The sequence below is a fragment of the Cupressus sempervirens genome, chromosome 6 (assembly GCF_028749045.1).
Source record: "Cupressus sempervirens isolate cs-2001-9-10 chromosome 6, ASM2874904v1, whole genome shotgun sequence".
Classification (NCBI taxonomy): domain Eukaryota; kingdom Viridiplantae; phylum Streptophyta; class Pinopsida; order Cupressales; family Cupressaceae; genus Cupressus; species Cupressus sempervirens.
Genome location: NC_143123.1, coordinates 88,454,676 through 88,478,464, shown reverse-complemented (window position 1 = coordinate 88,478,464; position 23,789 = coordinate 88,454,676). Strand labels below are relative to the sequence as shown.

Sequence of the window (23,789 nt, the reverse complement as noted above, 5' to 3'; positions counted from 1 at the left end):
TTGGCATTCATTGCATCTTATGAATTGCAAACCATTCATTATGGAACCCATGTCTAAAATTACTGATGCACACAACAATATGTGAAAACTGCTACTCACAGATTACCATTAAACATTCAGAATATTATTAGATAGCAACATTGAGGATCAAATAGTAGTGATGAGATAAGATGAATTTATTAATTTCCAACAAGAGACCAACAAGGATCTAAGGCACTGAAAGTTTACAAACAAGGGAAACCACCCACAGCAGGGGCACCTAATGGTGCCCATGAAAGAACAAAGAAACAAAGCAACAAAGAAGCACAGGAAGACACCAAGGAAAAGGACTAGAGGTCCTTGCTTGGCCGGGAAAAGCCCAACACCGAAGGATATGGACAAAAGCGACCAAGGTTCCTGTAATGTCTCTGAATACCGTCGGATGAGGAGTGCCACTGTTTGAATAATTTATAAAAATACAAGTCCAATAGTTGATACAATCTGCTTTTATAGATAGTTATTCCAGTTACATGGCATTATAGTTGCATGGTAGTGTAGACAATGTAGTTGCAGGTACAAGATAGCAATGTAGCAGCACTTTTGCAAATTGGAAATCGGAACTAAGCTGCAATCTTACGTGCACAACTACAGTTGCTCAATCAAATAGCCTCAAGGAGCAGGGGTGGTTATATCTATAAGAACAATAGTTAAAGATGTGTATTTAAACTATGATAATAACTGTATCATCTGGAGGAATATGAATCAGCAGACTGCTGAACCTGAACTTAAACTGAAACTTGAATCAGCACTATGTTGTTGTTCCAAAATACAGGAGTTAAAGATACTTATCATTGAATGGATGGCAGCAACAAATCTCAAATCACTCTCCCTGCAATGCAGAAAGGAAGGCATTTAGACCTTAGAAGAGTATCATTGATGAGTTAAATATATGCGCTATTCCTTCTTACTTGACTCAACCCTACTTAGAACTCTAAATATGTTTTCTGCGGTAACAAGCATTTAACAAACTAAGATATAATTTAAGCCTTTGGCATTCAAACTTGTCCACTTTTTATTTTGAGAAAAATTATTAGCTTAAAAGTCAAGCAAAATATCAGACTTTATGTAGGTAATTTATACTTCATATGCAATGAGCAGCCATAGACAAGAAATAATTTTTTCCGCACATCCATATTCTTTGATAGTATTGTGTCTTTTAATATTGAAAACAAAGCACCCATGTTTTAACATTTTAGTAATATTAATTTCTTCAACTCCATTGGTAGCAGGTTGCTGATGCTATCTATGAGACAGTGCTTCCTCGGTTTGCAGGGGATGAGCTTCCCAAAACAGATGTAGGCATTCTTCTAGCTGTTGCTGACAGGTAATACAATGCTTGCCAGTAGAAGAGTGGTCATTAAAGCTTAATGCACTTCAACATTTTATTTGTCAAGCATTTCAGTTTAAAAGCTTGCATGATGGAGTACAACCGGCACTGATTGTACCAGATTTTTCTTTCTCATTTCTTTACTTCTCAATATATATTAGGCTGAGCAGCTCACAAGACAATGTATACAACTATGTCTGTGGAGTTCATTATTATTTTCACTGTGCTTAATATTGTCATCAGTACTTGGGAGAAATTGGAGTCAAATGAGATGCTTACACTGTCCAATAAGACATGATGTTAATAAAAAAGATTATGCACATATGAAAAATGTATATTTTCTTCATGTTTTGAATTATGTTAGATACTTGTTTTACTCCTACATGTTATTTTTGTGTATAGTTATTTTTTCATATATTTGAAAATCTTCATGGTTTGATTTCAGTTGTTAGGAAAGAACAATTTGATTAATAAACATAGAAATGCTTGCTTGATATAGGACATTCAATGGAAATGTATCAATTAGACCTACCTTTTCGTTTTTGATTTTTGTAATGTCCTCTTTCTAGCATTCACAGTACAACGGTGTTTTAGCCTATTTCCCCATGGTTGCATAGGCTAACAAGGAGATAGATCGGAGTTGGAGGCCATTTGGCCCAGTCAGTTTTGGTTGCAGTTCATCCTTAAGGGTATGAGGCAGGTTTGGGGGCACTTACTATTTATAGTAGGTCACTATGGGCATGTTTTGACTTCCAAATGTAGTGGTATGTTACTGGTAAATAGGTCTGGACCCAGGAGCACCTGCGGTCCCAGTTTATGTGGCTCCTACACATGGTCAAAAAGTATTTTTTTTCACTTTCATCCCCTCTTATTTTGCTCACTCCATTTTCCTCTCTCCATTTTGACATTTTGCAAGGAAGTGATTGTTTTCGAAGGAGAATGATTGTAGAGTGCCAAATAGCTTCCACAAAGGACATTTAAGTGTATAAGGTATGCGTTTAAGCCTTATTCTTTAGTCTTTTGATGAATTTTTTCAATTTTTTGATGGATTTTAAGTTTGTAAAGAATTTTTTCAAGTATCTTTTATTTTTTAATACTGTAGATTGTGTTGTTGACTAATTATGTTTGTTAGTGTTTGTTGAGGGGTAAGTAGTTGGGTGACGGTTGGCACTCACACCCCCTTGATACCTCTACAGGTATCCATATACTTATCTCCGAGATAGGTGGTTGTGTTCGTGATGTAATGGAAGTGTTGACGTCATTTCATGATATATTATAAGCATTTATGAGATTAATGAACATGCATATGTGACTTCTCTTATATTGTACATGTTTACTATTATGTTTTGTATGCCTTTTATTCTATTCTAAGCATAGACCCTACGGGACAAACATTTGGTACCATTACCTAGATGAATTTGGGAATGATTGTAGGGTGTTACAGGGGGAAAATAATATAGTGGGCCAACTAGAGAGTGCCACAGACATGAGTAACAATGATGAAGAAGGGTTTGAAGGAGAAAGAAAATTCATAGTGGTGCATGCAAACATATTGCAAGCATCCATTAAAACGTACATACAAAGGGAGGCGAGACGAGAGGAATTGCGAAAGTGAGTGTGTGGGCTGAAGGAAGTACCGAAGGGTACAAAGAATATAAAGTGAATGGTGTGGAAAGGGGTACTCATGTAAGAGTGGTAGAAGGTGATTAGGTATTTGAACTAGTCGAGAATGCTTGACACCGTTTAGGACATCTCACACTAACATTGTCAGGAAGTAGAGACTTCTGTGGGATTGGAAAAGAAACCTAAAGGGAAGTGGAGGCTAAGGAGAAACATGTAGGGGATATAGACGCGATCGAGAGTGTCGAGAGGACATCGTACCATGCTAATCAAAATGATCTATTTGGTTCTAATATACTGAACTTGGGAGTTTGTACCAGACCAAACACAAAGAAGAACATAGCAATGACAAACAAACAACAACTACGTAAGTTTATGGGGAATAGGAAGTACCCCATACAACATTGTTCAACATGCGAGACAATCTGGTTGGAAAATGAGCAGATTGGTGAGAATGACTAGGTGGTGTAGTTTCCTACAACCCTACACAAAGTTGTCATTGACTCATTGTTCAACATAGGCAAGATGAAGGTGAAATGGATGAGTTTAAAAGATTGTTTTAGAGTGAATTAAAACTATCTCACTTGATAATGAGATCATAGCAGAGATTTATAGTACAAAGGAGAAGCATGAGTGTAAGAATGTACATTTGGCAACTCAAGTAGTTGCTCAGAAAGATGGAGAATCAACCAGTAGACGATCTAAATAAGTACTGGTTTGTGGAGGAGTTGAAATCCTCCTTAAGAAGGAGAATGGAATTTGTTCCTTTGACATTCTATGAGAATACATACAACTGAGCAATGGACATAACAAGAGAAAGCAAAACGTCGAGGAAGAAGAATAGGTCATCACATGAAGATGATTCCTTTCATGGAAGTAGTAGTGATTAAGTGTCTAGGAAGAAGATGCAAGTTGCCAATAAGGATATGCATTGTATGATGAAAGAATTTAGAGCTATAAAGGGGAGTAGTAGCAAGAATGAGGGAGAATTATGGTGCACAAATTGCAAAGAAGAGTGGCATACAAAAAAAAGGTAACCTAAAAAGGCCTGCAAAATTTGTTAGGTGATTAGGCTCTCCATCAATTAGTTCCCATACAACATAGAGACAAGAATTCTACAAGTTCTCTTCGCATGAGATCAATTGTCAACGTCTGCTACAATGGATACCTCTCAACAACAAACCAACTCAACACCATTGCCAAGTAGAATCAAAATAATTGAGGGGGAGGAATAAGCAATAAAAATAAAAAATGTAGCTGGACTCGGATACAATATGATGCTAAGGGGTGGCCAATGATTCACTTTCGAGCCTACAATTAATATGGACACTTCACCCAAGATTTCCTATAGGAGGAATACCTTCAATACTTGTGTTGATGGTGTGGTCTTGATGACCATGAGGATGCAAATTGTCCAAAGCCTAGAGTTTACAATTTGAGCATTGAGAGGTCATGTGAAGGGGTATTGGCAATTACTAGAGCACAAGCCAAGAAAGCAACGTACCTATACCTTTGAATGAAAAAGGAGAGGGTATGAGAATTTAAGGTTGACATTGAAAGAGGCAATGACAAAGTTAAGGGAAACACATGACACTGCAAGTACTTCACCTTGTACAGAATCAAAAAAATATCATGAGGCAAGTTTTGCAAATGTAAGTGCCTATAAAACCGAAGGACCTCCTAGAAACTATGTCGTAGTTGAGGACTTCTATCCTAAGCTCTATACATGTACCTATTTATATGATAAACCACACAAAAGTTATGTTAGTGCTTTGGTGGACCCAATGTGACTAGTGCAAAAAAGTGGGTGACAACTTGTGATGGTGGAGATGGGTATCTTGGGAACAATCCTCATCAACACCATTGTCCATGGAGGAGTGGGGTTTAATGTGCTCCACGAGGAGATTTGGAAGTTTAGAAATATGACATTGTGGCCACCAATGTTTAATTTGGTGGGTGCCAACTAGTACAACATCAATCTGATTGGGACTTTGATGGTAGAACAAGCAACTATTAGTACACAACCCTTTGTTCTTGATTTTATAGTGATCCTCTTGAGAAAGAAAGATTATGATGCTATCCTAGGGAGGGTTTGGCTTGTCTTTGCAAATGTGAATCATAACTAGAAGTGCAACATGTTATTTATGGACAATAGAGGAAGATAATTCGTGAATGACCTAAGAACACAAGTGGTGAGTGAGGAGTTGCAATCATCTTTGGAGTCAGAGTCGGAAGGAGAGTTGACTAGAGTGGATGAAGGGAAATGTAGGATGGAGCTAAATGAGGATGTTTTGGAATTGGAGAGGTCTTATGAAGATGATGTGGGATCTATGAAAAGGATCTTACATTGGAAAATGGAGAACTGTGAGTTGTTCTAGTGTACTATGTTGTAGATTGAAGAGGAGCTAGGAGAGGACCTATTTTTGCTAGAGTACGAGCTTTTAATGAAGGAAAGGCTTGAGCCAATGAGGCCTCTGCACATCTGTTTGATAAAGCGAAACCTATACAATATGAGGAGCCCAAGATAAAGGAAATAAACGTGGGAGATAGAGCAAAGCCTAAGAACATGTCAGTGGGAGATGATTGGAACCTAGTGTTGAGGGTCGCAACCTGAAATATAGATGGAGTATAAAGATGTATTCACCTAGACTTACAAGGTCTTAAAGAGAGTGCTTCTGGAGCTACACGTGCACCACATTCTAGTTGTACCTTGAGCCCATCTTATACGGAAGAGACTGTATTGAGTGAACAAATACTATGCCATAAGGATGAATGAGGAGATAGAGTGGATTCTCAAACTAGGCATTATTTTTGGGTTCAGACCAATGAATCTGTTGCGATTTCACTGAAGGAAATTAACCAAATCCGCATTTGTGTTGACTTTCAATACCTGAACGCAGTTACTATTAAGGACTCATTTCCCATATCTTTCATAGATAGTACTGTAGAGGAATTATTGGGATGAGATGTACTCCTTCATTTTCATGTATGCCTATGAGATGGTGCCCTTCAAATTATATAATGAACTGACAACTTTCCATCGAATCATCCTACACATTTTTGATAAAATGTATGAAGCGAATTTTAAAGCATTTCTTGATGACTAGTCTATTTATTGTGGACAAGACACCTGTTTGGTAGCACTACAATATTGTGTGGAACACTATATAGAATACCCATTTTATTACACTATTGTATGGAGAGTTCGGTTGGCATTGAATCTAAAGAAGTGCAGATTTATGATGGCTTGAAGGAAATTGCTGAGATGCATTATATGCAAAGCCAAGTTGAAGACGAACCCAATTAAGGGTATTTGTGGAAATGGAGCCTTCTACAAATGACACTTGAGTCAAATCATTTCTCAACCACATTGGGTATTGTCGGATATTCATTAAGAACTTTGCATAGATCTCATAGCCTTTGTACAAACTAATGCAAAAGGGCTAATTGTACACTTGGGAGATTGCACAAGGTGAAGCATTTGAGGAATTGAGGACAAGATAGATGTGTTCACGTTTTTTGGCATGCCCAAATTAGGATAAGGAGTTCCACGTCCATGAGGATGCTTTTAACTATGCAATTGGTGCTAGATAAGCTTAGGTGGGCAAGTATGAGTTGGACCATCTAATCTACTTCGCAAGTAGATCGTTATTCAAAGTTGAGAAGAATTATAGTACAATGGAGAGGAAGGATCTCAGGACAGTCTATGTTATAGAAAACTTTAGTCATTACCTATTGGTGACCTTGTTTACATTTTATGTAGACCACCAGGTGCTCATGTACTTGGTGAAAAAACCAATCATTCGAAGGTAAGTAGGTGGCTACTTCTGTTATACAAGTTTACCTTCACAATCATTCTATGACTAGGGAAAAGCCATATGGTCCCTGACCAGTTAGCATAGATAAAGTTTGGAGAATTGCTAGGAGTGAATGATGATTTTTTGGGTGCTCATCTATTCTAGATTGTGATACTACTTTCCTAGTACACCAACATCGAGGAATACCTCTTGCTCTCATGGTTCCTGGGAGACATGCCACTAGGTGAAAGGAGAAGGCTCATCTTGAGAAGGACATCCCAATCGATAAATGTACTATTGTAAAAAATTGGATTTGAGTAAGTGTTGAAGAGATGTGCCATGGAAGAAGAGGTTCCATGTATTCTAAGAGCCACATGAGGTTCTTGCCAGATGCCACATAGGATTAGACACTACACTTTGAATGTGCTGTTGGCAAGTTTATGGTGTCCTGTTATTTATAGTGGTGCTCAATAATGGGTTGTGGGGTTTGATGCCTACCAAAGGGTCGAGGAACCGTAGAAGAGGGACTTTATGCCCCTTAACCTCTTGCATGCCCTGGATTTTTTCAAGCGATGGTTGTTAGATTTCATTGAACCATTAAAGGAAAGTTGTGCATGAAGGTGTCATTATATTTTTGTGGCGATGGAGTGCTTAAAGAATTTAGTGGAAGCATGAGTCTTGCTTGACAACTCTGCTTTGAGCTAGACCATGTTCGTTTACAAGTAGATCATCACTCGTATGACATCCCCATCCACTTGACAAGAGATTGAGAAGGGCGCTTTGTAAATCATGTCATCAAATTGTTTATGAGAGAATTCAAATTTTCCACTTCTTGTCAAGCTTTTATTACTTGTGAGTGAATGCGAAGGCAAAAGCAACCAACAAGATATTGGTGTCAGTAATTTACAAGTCATTTAGAGTTAAACAAGATGAATTGGAGGAGAAGTTCTCGTCAATGCTATGGGTGTATCATACCAACATACAAAGTAATGATTGGCCAAACACTGTTCTAATTAGTGTATGGTCAAGAAGCTATTGTACCAACGGAGTTCATGGGACCAAATCTTCATAGATTTATTGATAACTAGTTGGAGACATGAAAAGTATAAGGGAGCGCTTGCATGCCTTGAATAAGTTGGACAAATAGAGTATGATGTTTCGATGGGCTATCGAGATACTTAACAATGCTAAAAGTTATGGCATGACAAACATAGTAGATGTATGAGTTTGACTCCAGGATGGTGTTGAAGTACAATGCAATGAGATCAAGCCAAGAAAATTCAAAGTGTGATAGCTTGGACCCTATAATGTTCAAGAAGTTTTAGAAAATAGAGTCATCAAACTGTCATCTCTTGATGGTCAGTCGATGTAGGAAGCGGTGAACGGGTCAAAATTAAAACCATATCATGAACATCAACAACGAATGGGCTTGAAGGAGGGCATAGGTAAGTAAATAAGTAAACTATTAAAGAAGTCAAGGGAACTCACCATACAGATAGTCATTGTATGGTCAAGCCTTGAATATACAGAGATTGTTGTACCATGTAAACAAATTGTTGACAATCAACAAAAGATCGTTGTATGTTGATGAGAATAAGAAAGGAGACACTACATAAACATTACACATTTAAGATGTGAATGAAGGGGCAAAGAAAGATAATGTTTTGATGTTTGAAGACTGTTGGTCAACAGTTTGTCCCTCTTGCTAACTTGGCTTCACCTTGACTCTAGAAGCCTAGAATGTGAGGAAACAAAAGGATGTCACCAACAAATGGGTCAGTGTATGTGTTATATCACTGCCCTTTGAATTATAAGTTACAACTCCCTTATATGTAAGATATGCAATGAATTGTGTCCTTAATAGATCATTGGGATTGGGGTATGCTCTTAACCTAAGAGTAGAAGAGGATAAACCAAATTGTTTGCAAACACAAACAACCTAGGTAGGATAAGATTTGAGTAACCTATGACTGCTAGTGGAATAACTATCACAAATCACCTTGAAGCTCTCTAAAATCTACTCCTAAATGTAGATTAGTCCTACTGAAATGCAATCTAGGGAGAGAGTAGAGATACACATGAAAGATGAAATGGAATTCACCTTGATTGATAACCCTTTACCAAAATGGAATTTGATAAGGAATTAATAGCTCCAGATGCATTTTTCCTACAATCTCATAGAAACTACTCTAAAATGCAAGGTTAGTAAAGCTGAAGGAGACAATGAAAGAAACCTAGGCATGCTAGTCAAAATGGAATTAGAACATCACATTACCTAACTGTAAACATCATACAAATCCTTCATTCCATCCAACTCTTTGATTCTCACTCAACACCTGGAAATGCAGGGGGAAAAGTTGGACAAAATTGCTGATCCTTTCTATTAACTCGAAAAATCACATACATACGTCCCCTTGTCCTTGAGTAGTTACAAGCAACCCTACAAATTTAGAACTTCTTGACGATGTTGCATACCAACAGTCATTAGTTACAAAAGCATGCAGAGCATTTGAATCACCTACCATATCATCATTTTATAGTTACAATTAGATATCATAGAGAATGAAGAAGGAAACAAAGTAGAACTAATGAAATTCCAATTTGCAGAGGTTTCCAATCAGTTGTGCAAGGCTCCAAGGGTTAGGTTTTGGTCATTAGACATTCTCATGAAAACGTAGCATCTCCTCCAACTTTTGTAGGCTCTGGATCATTCAGAATCCTCCTTGAAACAATTGATATTCCTCTCTGGATCTGTAACATCGCCTTGGTACCAAAACTTGTATTTCATATCCTAACAGTCATAGTAAGTTTGAATCTACATTGTCGATTTCCTATCAACAATCATGATTTAAACACCAACTCATTCGATCACCGAACCCTTTATCGGCCAAACCTATAGCAATGTAAGATTTCTTATCACCATTCGCAGTAACAAAATATCATTTTGCTGATCTTAGATGATTCATTTCGCCATAGCATACAACGAAAAACTTCATATCTGGCTTTCTTTACCCATCGCCATAACTATTATTGGTAGCCTCACCAGTCATCGCCACAACCAAATCCACAACATCTCGACCATCGATGATCGCCATATGTTACAGTGAAAAACTTTGTATTGCTTGTCGCCATATCTAAAATGAGCCTTCTCTGCATAATGATTAACCCAATCGCTATATGCTATAGTGATATCATACAAATCCATGATATCCTGATCATCAGTCATCCCCACAATGTCTTACTAGTTAATTCTGCCTCCGATAGGATCATCACTATAAGATATAGTGATACTCTCTACTTTGTCTATTGTGAGCTCGATCTTCACATTGCTATGACCTACGTCGATATCTTCATTGTCCATCTGTATAACAAAGTTTTGCTCATTCGACTGTCGATGATCGTTGAAGGTGGTGGTGATGGACATTTCTCATCGCTCATTGCTGTAATTGAGCTTTGTCTCGTGCACTTAGTGATAAGCCTGATAGCTATGATCTATGGTGATAACTTCATCAATCATCCATTCCTCATCACGCATGGTTGTAACAAATTTCATCTCCTACATTTAGCGATAAGCCTGATTGCTATGACCTATGGCGATAACTTAATCGATTGTCCATTCCTCATCGCTTATTGTTGTAACAAAGTTTCATTTCCTATGCTTGGTGATGATCACTGTAACTTATGGCGATAGACGTTTCTCGATATAGGAAAATGTAATATGACAATAGTTTGTGTATTTGGTGTTCATTCATTTGCTGTTAACTTTTCAAAACTCATCTTGCCACCTTGACCGTGGTTCTCCACCATTATTGAGAGTTCCAAAGCTTCTTTTGCATTCGATTTTGATGAACTTGCTTCCAATCTGCTTCCATGACTTTGAGCTTGATTCTTGTGAACTTAATTTTTGTTCCTTCAGATATAGAGATGAACTTTATTGACTTTGACCATTCTCTTCTTATTGCCATATCCTCGTATTCCTATGATCTTTCTCTAATTGAACCTATCTTTTAAGATGAGTCTTTATTGAACATACATTGGAGTTTATCAAATAGACAACTTTCTTCTCATCTGTAGGATATGCTTGACAGTTACCCACCCTCCTAGACACACCTAGTAGACAAATAAGCATTGACTTCCCACTTGGCTTAGCTTTGAACTGGGAGAGATGAGATAGCAAGCCTTCCTAGTCATCACGTAGACATGATCATTGACCTGATTGGACTTGATTTGACAACAAGTTGAAGTTCAAAACTGGGGGATTGAAAGTGCACCATTAGCTGGCTCTGACTTGGGAACTTAGGCATTCTAATGTCTAAGTAGGGACCTAGATATCTGTTGGTTTTGCAAAAGAGCTCGGAAAAGACACAAAAACACACACAACAATAGACCACCTCACTTCCTTTATTACAGAGGACTACAAATAGTAGAGATCAATGCCTAGTCCATTGAGTTGTAGAGTCTAAAGTAGCACAGGGAGATGCTATGCATGTGGGTGGTGGGGAACTAGGGCACTTAAACACAAGGAAAGAAACACACAAAGCAAGAAAGGAAGGAAGAACAACTAAACTAAACACACACCTAACCTAGCATATTTATAGAGGTGAGGTGAATCTCACCTTTTGAAACCAGTAGCGAAAGATACTCAAGTGAATCCTCTTACTGGTTGACTGAAGTAGGATCCCTTCTTCCACAATTGGCTTTGCTTGCTAAGCAGGATTCCTACTTGTAGCAGCAGCAACAATATGGAAACTCCACATGATTCTTTGATTATATGCACTAGCTGGCTATATATCCATTCAGGTCCAAACAACCATGCCTAATCATAGATTACATCATCCTCCTTAGATCCTGTTATAGTCTCCTTCTAATAATCTTCTAGAAGAGGAAGATGGTCACACACCTTCTTATTAGGAGTAAGGTAATTAGCACCGGGGCCTTCAGTTACACTCTCTCATAACTTGGCTTCATCAACTAGGGTAGAGAAAAGCTTCTCCTGCATGAGTTCTATTATTGGATGGGTACCCATTTCATTCCATTCAAGAATCAAATCTCTCTTAGCTATGCAGTAATCTCCATTCTCCCTATCCTCCAATGCATCCTTATTATTTTCAGGAATGAAAATAACAGGAATAAGCACAAGAGAAGGGGAATAAAACTCAACCATCAATGACCCTTCTTTAACTTGATTAGGATTTGTACTTGGTCCATCAAGTGATTCTTTTGTTTTGAGGGGTGGCAAGGAGCAGTAGACAACTTCTTCTCCTTGGCAAGAGGACTTATATCCACTATTGATGTAGAGGAGGTCAAGGGTTGAGTGTTAACAACAAGACTTCTTTCTTCAATCAAATCTTGCTTAGGAGATGATTTCCTACTAGTGAAGAGCATTAGCTTATCTTCCTGAAACTCCTCTTCGTACTGGCAGAGTTTCTTCATAGATTTCTCGTTGCATATCTCCCGGGCTAATTGGCTAATGTTGAAGTCTCTCCTATTGGTTCCTCATCATTGAATAGATGCTTCAGAATAGGATGATGATCATCCACCTTTGATTTGAGATTTGCTTCAATAGATGTATCTGATGAAGACTTATTGTCTCTTTCTAAAATATCATCAATGGTCACCCGCTCTTAAACATTTGAAAACCATAAGGAATAGATTCAAGTGACCTCACCAAGGGTTCTTTATGTTCAACTGTTTGCACTTGTTTCAGCTTCCTTCTTTCACTTTCTTGTAGCTCCTTGGGTTTTAGGGAATGGGCACAGCTTTGGTTCCAAAACATCTTTAACATATGACCATCTTCTATGCTGATGTTTTCTCGGGCTACATAGGAGATGCTCTCTCTATACTTGTCAAAAAGCTCACGAAGCATCTTGTCATTTGTAGCATGAAGTTCTTCAAGAGTAGGAATGAGCTTCAGCATTGCTTGCTTCAACCTCAACTCCTCTCTTTGCATGTCTTTCAACTTGTAGAATCTAGATCACACACATTTCCATAGGGATGCAAAAACATAATCATCTTCAATGTTGATATTCTTTTAGACGACATGGGAGATGCTCTCTTTATATAGAATCACAAGCTCTTGCAGTAGCTTGTCAATAGTCTCATTGAGTTCCTAGAGAGTGGGCTTAGGCGTTGGCCTTCTCCCAGTCTCTGAATTTGGCATGGCTATTGAGTTACATTGGATCTTCTTAGACCAAAGGGAATAGGTCCTTCATACAGAGTCGCCAGTCTTCATCCTAGGGAAGACACCTTTAGATTTCTGAGAATGAGAAACGAAGCACTGGTCTTCGATTCCAATCCCTAGTGCAGTTGCCAAAAACTGTTGATTAACAGTTTGTCCCTCTCACTAAATTGGCTTTACCTTGACTCTAGAAGCCCAGAATGTGAGGAAACAAAAGGATGTCACCAACAAATGGGTCAATGTATGTGTTATATCACTGTCCTTTGAATTATAAGGTACAACTCTCTTATATGCAAGATATGCAATGAATTGTGTCTTTAATAGATCATTAGGATGGGGGTATGCTCTTAACCCGAGAGCAGAAGAGGATAAACCATATTGTTTGCAATCACAAAAAACCTAGATAGGATAAGATTCGGGTAACTTATGATAGCTAGTGGAATAGCCATCACAAATCACCTTGAAGCTCTTTAACATCTGCTTCTACTTATAAATGCAGATTAGTCTTACTGAAATGCAATGTAGGGAAAGAGTAGAGATGCACCTAAAAGATGAAATGGAATTCACCTTAACTGATAACCCTTTACCGAAATGGAATTTGACAAGGAATTAATAGCTCTAGATGCATTTGTCCTACAATCCCATAGAGAGTACTCATAAATGCAAGGGAAGTTCAGTGGAAGGAGACAATGAAAGGAACCAAGTCCCAACAGGTTATAACTTCTTCAAACACCAAAATCTTCTCTAGTTCAATTGTTCGACATTTTGTTAGACACTTTTCAAGCAAGCTCTGATACCAATGTAATATCCTCTTACAAGGAACTAATATGCAAGTGCAATTCTTTTGGTATTTTTAATGCAAATACATGGAAACTAGATATGAAATGCAAAACAATTGACATGCAATAATGACTACAGTAATGCCGAAATTCGTTTATGAATTATCACAACAATGTCATATGCTTATGAAGTACGATGATAACTACTCATAGTTACAAGAGTAACTTGATAATAGTGATGCCCAACAATGGAAATGAATCAAATATAGTTACTGCAACGCGGCATCATGCATGCATACTCTAGCAGCCAAAATATATTCTCCAATTTAAGCACAAATAAAACTCCTGAATTGAAGCTCTCTTGAATATCAAATTCAATGGATATTTCACCACCTCAAATGGTTGCAACACTAAAGAGTTGACATTCCCCAATGGCTGATTGAAATCGGAAACATTAGTTTCTTCTCCCAACTTAATATCAAATTCAATTCATAATAATCGGATGATAAACAATGAAGCTCTCACCTCTATTTATACTTTTCCTTCACCCGTCTAGAAGGAAATAAAATATTTAATAATTGCATTCTTTAGAAGTTTCTCCCTTTCCAAAAGTTAATGTGCTTTTAAGAAATTAAATTACTAGAAGTTTCCCCCTTCCAACAATTAATGCACTCGCTAGGAGCTTCTCTCTTGCAATACAATAAATAATTGTGCTTCTAGAAAATTAAATTACTAGAAGTTCCCCCTTCCAATAATTAATGCACTCTTAATTAATTAAATTAATTAAATATGAAGTCACTTTTTTATTTTAATTTATTTAATGACTATAAAAAATTAATTTAATCATTTTCTCCTTATTTCTTCACTTAGCTTTCGGAGAATGTCAAGGCTAAGAACTCCACTGAGATGCTAGAAAGATGGGGACATTACAGTCCGCCCTCCTTGAAATTGCTTGTCCTCAAACAACTTCAAGTCCGGATACTACAAAATCTCCTCATTCTCCCATGTCGCATCCTCTACTAGTAGGTCCTTCCATTTCACCAAATACTCCCTTATAGTGCGGCGCCTCAAGTTCCTTTCCTTGAAATTAAATCTTAGCCTCTAGCACCAATATCAATTTTTCCTCATCATCCAAGGGTGGGAGCACTATAGAAGGAACAATATGATGTCCTAGCACCTTCTTCAGGTATGACACAATTTTTTTTGTTCTCCTTGCTCTTTGTTGGCAAATCTAACTCATAAGCCATCTCACCCACTTTTCTAATAATCTTGAATGGACCATAGTGTCGTGGCTTAAGTTTGTCGGCACCACTATTCTTGAGAGTGGATTGACGGTAAAGTTGCAACATAAGATACACCATATCTCCAACCTCAAAAGTCCGCTCTGTCCTCTTCTTGCCTTCATATTGCTTCTGCTAATTTTGTGCCTTGGTTATATTATCCTTGAGAGTCTTAACAATGTCTTGACTCTCCTCTAGCAAATCAACTGCACTGGGCACTCTTGTCACTCAAAAGCAAATCCATAAAATAGGGTACCTCATACCCATATAGGGTCATAAAGGGTGACATCTGAATAGACATGTGATAAGTGGTATTGTAGCAATGCTCACAGAGATAAATCCACTTTACCCATTCCTTTTGTTGCCCTGCTATATAATTTTTGAGATATCCCTCTACCCATTTATTCACTATCTCTGTCCGACCATCTGTCTAAGGGTGGTAGCTAGCACTCAGAGTGAGCTCTATTGCACACAACCTAAATAGCTCCTGCCAAAAATGACTCATAAACCTGCTATCTCTGTCACTCACAATGCTCTGAGGTAAGCCATGTAGTTTGAATATCTCCTTGAAGAACAACTCTACCACCTGTATAGCAGTGTATGGAGCAATGATCGGAAAGAAGTGTGCAAACTTCATAAGGCGATCCACAGCCACATATATGCAGTCCCTGCCTTGGGCTCTAGGCAATCCTGTGATGAAGTCCATAGATAAACGCTCCCACTTCCTATCAGGAATTGGAAGTGGCTGAAGTAAACCACCTAGATAGGAGTGTTCTTGCTTATTCTATTGGCAAGTGGGACACTCCCTAATATACTGAAGTACTTTTGCTTTGAATCCTTTCCATGTCTAGCACTCTCTAATTTGTCGATACGTCTTATAGAAACTAGGATGTCCTACCATAGGTGAATCATGAAAGATTTCAGAACCATCCTCCTCATTGTTGAGCCTGGAATCAAAAATATTTGCCTTTTCTAAATGATCAGCTCATTCACAAGGGTGTATCTACTGTCCTGAATAGTTCCATCTATGAATCCAACGGTCCACGCATCTTTTGCATATTCTACAAGGATCAAGTGTCTCCAATCCTTTGATATATCTGTTAATAAGCTGAAATGGGGCCTATGTGATAAAGCATCAGCAACTACATTCTGTGTCCCCTTAAAATATGTAATATCAAAGTCATAGGACTGTAACTTGCTCACCCATTTCTGCTGCCTACCATTGAGATCTTGCTGCCCCAAAAAGTGTTTTCGGCTATTATGATCGGTTTTGATACAAAATTTGCTACCTACCAAATATTGCCTGAATTTAGCCAAAGCATGCATAATGGCTAACATCTCCTTATCATATATGCCGAAGTCTGGCCCTTTTAATTTCTTGCTCTCACAAGCAATAGGGTGCTTCTCCTGTATAATCACTGCTCCAATGCCCACTTCGGAAGGATCATAGTGTAGCTCAAAAGGTTTGCTGAAATCTGGTAACGCTAACATTGGACAGGAAGTCATCAACTCCTTAAATTTCTCAAAACACTCTTGTGCCTCAGGAGTCCACAAGAAAGCTCCCTTTCTCATCAAGTCTATCAAGGGTGCTGCATGCTTGGAATATCCATCCACAAACCTCCTATAGAAACCACATAATCCAAGAAAGCCCCTCAACTGTGTAAGGTTCACTAGTGAAGGCCACTCTACAATGGCACGAATCTTTTCAAAATCCATGCGTATGCCTTCTGCACTGATGATGTGACCCGAATATAACAACTCTGTCATACCCAAATCACATTTCGACTCCTTTGCATACAAGGATTCTTTGCCCAAAAAATCCAACACCGTGTGAACGTGAACCAAGTGCTCCTCCCAAGATCTATTGTACACCAAGATATCATCGAAGAAGACAAGTACAAATTTCCTCAACTGAGGATGGAAAATCCTATTCATTGTTGCTTGAAAAGTAGCGGGTGCGTTAGTTAGCCCAAATGGCACAACTACAAACTCAAAATGGCCACAATGACATCTAAAGGCTGTCTTCTCGATGTCCTGCTATCTAACTCTAATCTAGTGATAACTTGATCTCAAATCTATTTTTGAGAAGAAATAAGCTCTATGAAGCTCACCTATCAACTCATCGATCCTGGGAATGGGGTACCTATTTTTAATTGTCTTCCTATTAAGCACCTTGCGACCAATGCAGATCCTTAATGTCTCATTCTTCTTTTTCACCAACACCACTGAAGAAGCAAAAGGAGACTTACTTGGTCTAATGTGGCCCATAGCAAGTAACTCCTTTATGGTTTTTTCAATTTCATCCTTCAACCTCTTCGGATGCTTGTAAGGTGTAATCATGATGGGATTGACCCCCTTTTCTAATTCAATGATGTGCTCAATACCTTGTCTGGTGGTCTACCTGATGGAATGTCACTGAACACCTTAGAGTGTTTAACTCTAAGCTTCTGAATATCAGGAGGATATTTAGTCTTTAGCTGCCCTTCCTATGATGGCATTAACATGCACTCTGCTGCCCACTTTACTTGATCATGTCGAATCAATCTAGCCATCCTCTGGAAAGAGACCATTCTAAAATCATTGTTTCCTAATTGCCTTAAGAATCCGTGTCTTCCCATTTACTTTAAACCTCATCTCCATCTCCTTGAGATTAAGAGTGAACTCACCAATATCATGCAACCAACTCATTCCAAGGACTATATCTGTATCTCCCATAGGCACAACATAGAAATCTGCCTTAAAGCCATAATTATTAACTTCCAGTGAGAGTTCAGTGATCTTACGATCACAATTGAGGACGCAGCCATCAGCTACTCTCACTCTAATTCCTCCAAAATCCTCTGTTTGTATGCCATGCCTTTCCACCAACCTAGCATCAATGAAATTATGAGTAGCACTGGTATCAACCAAAGTTATAACTTGCTGCCCAACAAGTACTCCTCTCATTCGAAATGATCCTTCTTGCTTAATACTAGTGACACGAGCTTCCCTAAGTTGCCCATCTCCTTCCCCTTTCTTGAAGTCCATTTTAGAGAAGTTTTCAGCTTTGTCTTCCTTTTTTTCACCATCTATTTCGTCTATATCAGATTGGTGGTCTGAATTATCTGATTTTGATTCCTCACAGTATACCCACATAACTCTGTTAGCTTTGCCCTTTGGTCTAAGAGGATAGTCATGGTTTACATTATAGGGTCCCTTACAGTAGAAACATAATTTTTTCTTTCTCAAATCATTTAATGTTTCCCTATCAAAAGTTGTTGGAGTTTTGTCTTTAGAATCATTTTTGGAATCAGTTCTCTCTAGTTTTTTATAAAATGGTTTGTTATTCTTACTACAAGATGCTCCCTTGGACTGAAATTTGTTTGTTGGGACTGCATGTTTCCATACTTCTTGCCTTCTTGTTACATCCCAAATTTTTCCCTAAAATTTTAAACTGGTTATAGCCATTGAATCAACTATTTCTTCGTGATCATGTGAAAATGAGTTAGTTAATTTAGCTGTTGTTTATTTCTTCATAACAATGTGAATTTGAGTTAGTTAATTTTAACCGTTGTATCAATTTAATTATCATATGAAAGTAAGTCAGTTAATTATAGCCGTTGTATCAATCTATTTAGGATCATGTGAAATTGAGTTAGTTAATTATAGCCATTGAACATAAATGATGAGCATGTAAAGTTAGTTATTTTGATATTGATGAAATCCCTAACAGTCACTTGAAGATTTTCAATTAGCAATTTATAAGTCTTGAATTGATGTCTTGGTGAGAATGTTGTTTTGAATGATTACAGGATGAACACTGAAGAGAGAGGGGAAGCATTGTGAAACGAGGTCATTAGAAGGGGATGGTTGAATGGTTCAGTCATTAGAATCGATAGGTTTGACCTAAAACTATCTTGGCAAGGTTACTAGGACTTGGAAACATATTTCATGGTGGAACCACATGAGCTTTAAAGTGAAACGCTACAATAAAACAATGTAAAATAAACATACATTCTTAACTTTAAGAATTATCAAATATTAATATCATTTTAATATTATTTTATATTCTCAGATATGATCGTATGTAAATAATAATAAAGTGGCACCATTACATTAAAAACATTAATGCAATGATGCCACCTTACCATGACGTACATATAAACATAATTGAGAAAATAAAACAATTATAAAATAATATGAATTATTTAAAACCTTTCATCTTCTTTTCCTTCTCATTTTTCCCTCCTTTCTTTCTTTTCCTTTTTTAGCCATTTTGATAGACTTTCGAATTGGGTCTTGTAACTGTAGGTAGCTATAGGGTCAGGCTTAATTCTTTATCAAGGTCTATTGACATTCATTCTTACACACATTTCTTCCTCGACTTTTTCTATTCTTTGGCAATCGAGTTACCAAAGGACACCATTGAAGAGACTGATCTCAGCCGATAGCATAACTGATCAACCCCGAATTGATTCTGTTTTGCCTTAAACCAATTTAGTATCAACATCCACGGGTCATACAGCAAGTTGGGAGATTTCTTCTAAGCACAGGACTCTCTGCAAAGTTTGGTGTCGTAAGCTCTTAAATACAATCCGTGTATTCCTTACTTTTATTTTGTTAAAGATATGAATGCAAAAGTTAATCTGTAAGTCGTCAATAATAGCATGTGGAAATGACCACCAAACTATTCTTCAAGTTTGCCGTGACCCTTACTAGTAGTTGTATTTTTCATTTGAGATAATCTGACAATAACTAATGCACAAGTTTGTCGAATATCTTGTAAATCAGTCAATTTCCCTTGGTGATAATGTTACTCTGAGTTATACATAAGTCTAACGTTTTCTTTTAATCATATAAACATCCAAATATGTGGTTTTTCTCTGAATCATGTAAGGTCAATGGAAAGAGTGTTATTATCTCAATTGGTAATCAAATGCATCTTGATATAATAGAAATAATTGAAAGTGATATAATAAAACCAGTACACCAAGGAATTCACGAGGTGATAATGCTAGTATATGGTGAAGAAGGTGTAAAGTAACTATGAGAAGTTAATCTGAAGGCATCGAGAAGTCATCAGCTTGTTGGCCTGAATTTGGTGAGGAGGTGCAGAGATATCTGCAAAACAAGAATGATATCAGAATCAAATAAACATTATAAATAATTAAAGCATTAGCTCTTGCATGTTTCCACTCATGAAGTAAGTTGTCAAGCCGAGTGGTGGAGATTGGGTTGTAAACCCACATTTGAAATCCTTGGCCAGGGTGGAATTAGGCAGATTTGCCGGAGCAAGTGATCTATGTTGTTGTCTAGACGCTTCAGTTATTTTGTCGAATAACTGTTGGGACCTCAACCCACCTAGATACTCTGATGGCTGGATTAGTGAACATCCCAAGCCCGACCTCGGGGTAGGGAGGGCCGTTCTATTAATTAGAACATGTGGGGATAAGTAATGGTCCGCGATTGAGAGGTTAAGCCTATGTGAATGCTTCTCCTCTCACCAAAGCCAGGGCTTGGACAACCTATAAATGAAACTTCACAAAATAATCTGTACGTTCTTTAGCCTTTGTATGTTAGCTATTTCTTTTCTGGATGAAAGTCATTTTACTTTATAATTAGTTATTTCATTAAAGAAGTTAATTAATTTCAAATATCTCAAATTGTATTTCCTTTCAAGAATATCTGCTATTTATTTTCGGATGAATCACTAGAAGTAGTTAAATGGATACATTTGATAATTACTTCAGCAGATTTAGTTAGCTTTTGTTAATGTATCATTATCTTGGTATATCAGCATTAGATATTATTTCAGTTTTAAACTGTTGTTGAAAATCTTAGTCATGTGAAATAGGAAATTAGTTTATTTCTAGATTGAACATGATTAGGAAAATTGGTATGTTACATATGGTATCAGAGCGCTAGGTTTGACATTGAACCTAGGGCACATCACCTTCTTAAAAACTTAATAGAAATCTGAAATGACTATAGGATGTTAGTACATCAAACACCTCGCAAGAAAACTCGGCATCCTATTTTTCCCTATCTTATTAAGAATGACTTAAGTATGATTACTCTTGCTGTTCTGAACCTCAAGATAATGAAATCCTAAGCCAAGCAATTCAACGAATGAAGGAGACAGTCAGATGGACTCCTGCTAAGAAGGCTTCATATAGGAACAAACTAATACAGAACTAGAACGCTCAACAGAGCAGTCCCCTTTTCCATTTTCATAGATCTTGGATGGTACGAGACATGTACTAGTCTGAACCAGATGCTGCAAAGCAAAAATAAAGATACTGTATGAATGTAGACTTCCTCAATAGAGGGAAATTTTGTAAATAAAGATTGCTTAGTTGAGCAATGGAAATGAATTTTGTAAATAAAGATTGCTTAGTCGAGCAATGGAAATGAATTTGTAAATAAAGATTGCTTAGTCAAGCAATGGAAATGAATTTTGTAAATAAAGATTCCTTAGTCGAGCAATGGAAATGAATTTTGTAAATAAAGAATGCTTAGTTGAGCAAAGGAAATAAATTTTGTGAATAAAGATTGCCTAGTTGAGCAATGGAAATGAATTTTGTAAATGAGATTGTTTAGTTGACCCCTAGGCCTCCTATCCTGTCTAAGTGACTTGTAATGTTCTCTTCTCTGATTTTCGAAGCATTCAAAGGTCATCCTCTCCCGAACTTGCAGTGCTAATATTTACCATTCATTATTTCCAGCCATAAGGATATCTGCAAATGTCTCATCCTCAACTTCCTCCATTGGTTCCTGTACTGGTTCTTCTCTAACAAAGATAGGACATGTGGGCTTGTCTGCTGTTTTGGAAAGAGTTCTATGAGCTCTAGGTGATCCCACTGCACTCCTGTTATCCTCTTGTTCTTGATTTCGTCTATCCTGTGGATTCATGTGCTCAACCATGGTGGTGAGTGTCTACAAAGCTTGAGCCATCTGCTCTTATCCTATCTCCAATGGCTGACTGAAATTGGAAACCTTAGTTTCTTCTCCCAAGTTAATATCAAATGCAATTCACAATAATCGGATGACAAACAATGAAGCTCTCACCTCTATTTATACTTTTCCTTCACCCGTCTAGAAGGAAATAAAATATTTAATAATTGCATTGTCTAGAAGTTTCTCCCTTTCCAATAATTAATGTGCTTTTAGGAAATTAAATTACTAGAAGTTTCCCCCTTCCAATAATTAATGCACTCCCTAGAAGGTTCTCTCTTGCAATACAATAATTTATTGTGGTTCTAGAAAATTAAATTACGAGAAGTTGCCCCCCTTCCAATAATTAATGCAGTCTCAATTAATTAAATTAATTAAATATAAAGTCACCTTTTTATTTTAATTTATTTAATGACTTTATAAGAAATTAATTTAATCATTTTCTCCTTATTTCTTCACTTAGCCTTCGGAGAATCTCAAGACTAAGAACTCCATTGAGATGCTAAAAAGATGGGGACATTAGACCAAGGCATGTTAGTCCTAAATGGAATCACAACATCACATTACCTAACTACAAACATCATACAAATCCTTCATTCCATCTTACTCTTCAATTCTCACCCAACATTTGGAAATGCAGGGGAGAAAAGTTGGACAAAATTGCCAATCGATTCTATTAGCTTGTAAAATCACATACATAGGTCCCCTTGTCCTCGAGCAGTTACCAGCGACCCTAGAAATTTAGAACTTCTTGACAATGTTGCATACCAATAGCCATCAATTACAAATGCATGCAAAGCATTTGAATCGATTGCAATATCATCATTTTATAGTTACAATTACATATCACAGAGAATGAAGCAGAAAACAGGCAAGAACTGATGAAATTGCCATTTGCAGAGGTTTTCAATCATTTGTGCAAGGCTCCAAGGGTTAGCTTTTGGTCTTCAGACATTCTCATGGAAATATAGCATCTCCTTCAGCTTCTGTAGGCTTTGGTTCATCTGGAATCCTCCTTGAAACGATTGATATTCCTGTCTGGGTCTGTAATAGTCACCTTGGTGCCAAAACTTATATTTCATATCCTAATAGTCACAACACATTTGAATGTCCGTCGTTGATTTCCTATCAATGATCACAATTTAAACACCAAGTCATTCAATCGCTAGACTCTTTATTGCCCAAACCTATAGTGATGTAAGATTTCTTATTGCCATTCGTTGTAACAAAATATTGTTTCGCCGATCTTTGATTATTCATTTCACCATAACATATAGCAAAATACTTCATATCCAGCTTCCTTTACCTATCACCATAACTATTATCGACAACCTAATTGGTCATCGCCACAACCAAATCCACGACATCTCGGCTCCCAATGATTGCCATAAGTTATAGTAAAAAACTTTGTATCGCTTGTTGCCATATCGAAAATGAGCCTTCTCTGCACAATGATTAACCCTATAGCTATATGCTATTGCGGTATCATATGAATCGATGACATCTCGATCATCGGTCATTGCCACAACATCTTACTAGTTAATCCAGCCTTCGATAGGATCATCGCTATAAGATATAGCGAAACCCTCTCTTTTGTGTATCGCGAGCTCGATCTTCACATCACTATGACCTACGTCGATAACTTCGTTGTCCATCAGTGGAACTAAGTTTTGCTTATTTGATTGCCAATGATTGCTGAAGGTTGCAGTGATGGACATTTCTAATTGCTCATTGTTGTAACCAAGTTTTATCTCCTGCGGTTAACAATAAGCCTGATCATTAGGATCTATGGCGATAACTTTATCGATCGTCCATTCCTCATTGCTCATCATTGTA

General features: G+C 37.4%; 1 protein-coding gene across 5 annotated transcripts in view; it reads left to right on the top strand.

Annotated features, from left to right (window-relative positions):
* EDD1 (glycine-tRNA ligase) overlaps positions 1–23,789 on the top strand; it is a 426,585-nt gene that overhangs the window by 291,141 nt on the left and 111,655 nt on the right. For all 5 annotated transcript variants that reach the window (XM_089786876.1, XM_089786879.1, XM_089786878.1 and 2 more), the window contains one exon: positions 1,269–1,363. In XM_089786876.1, coding sequence (XP_089643002.1) covers positions 1,269–1,363 — 95 coding nt within the window. The remainder of the gene's footprint in view (positions 1–1,268; positions 1,364–23,789) is intronic.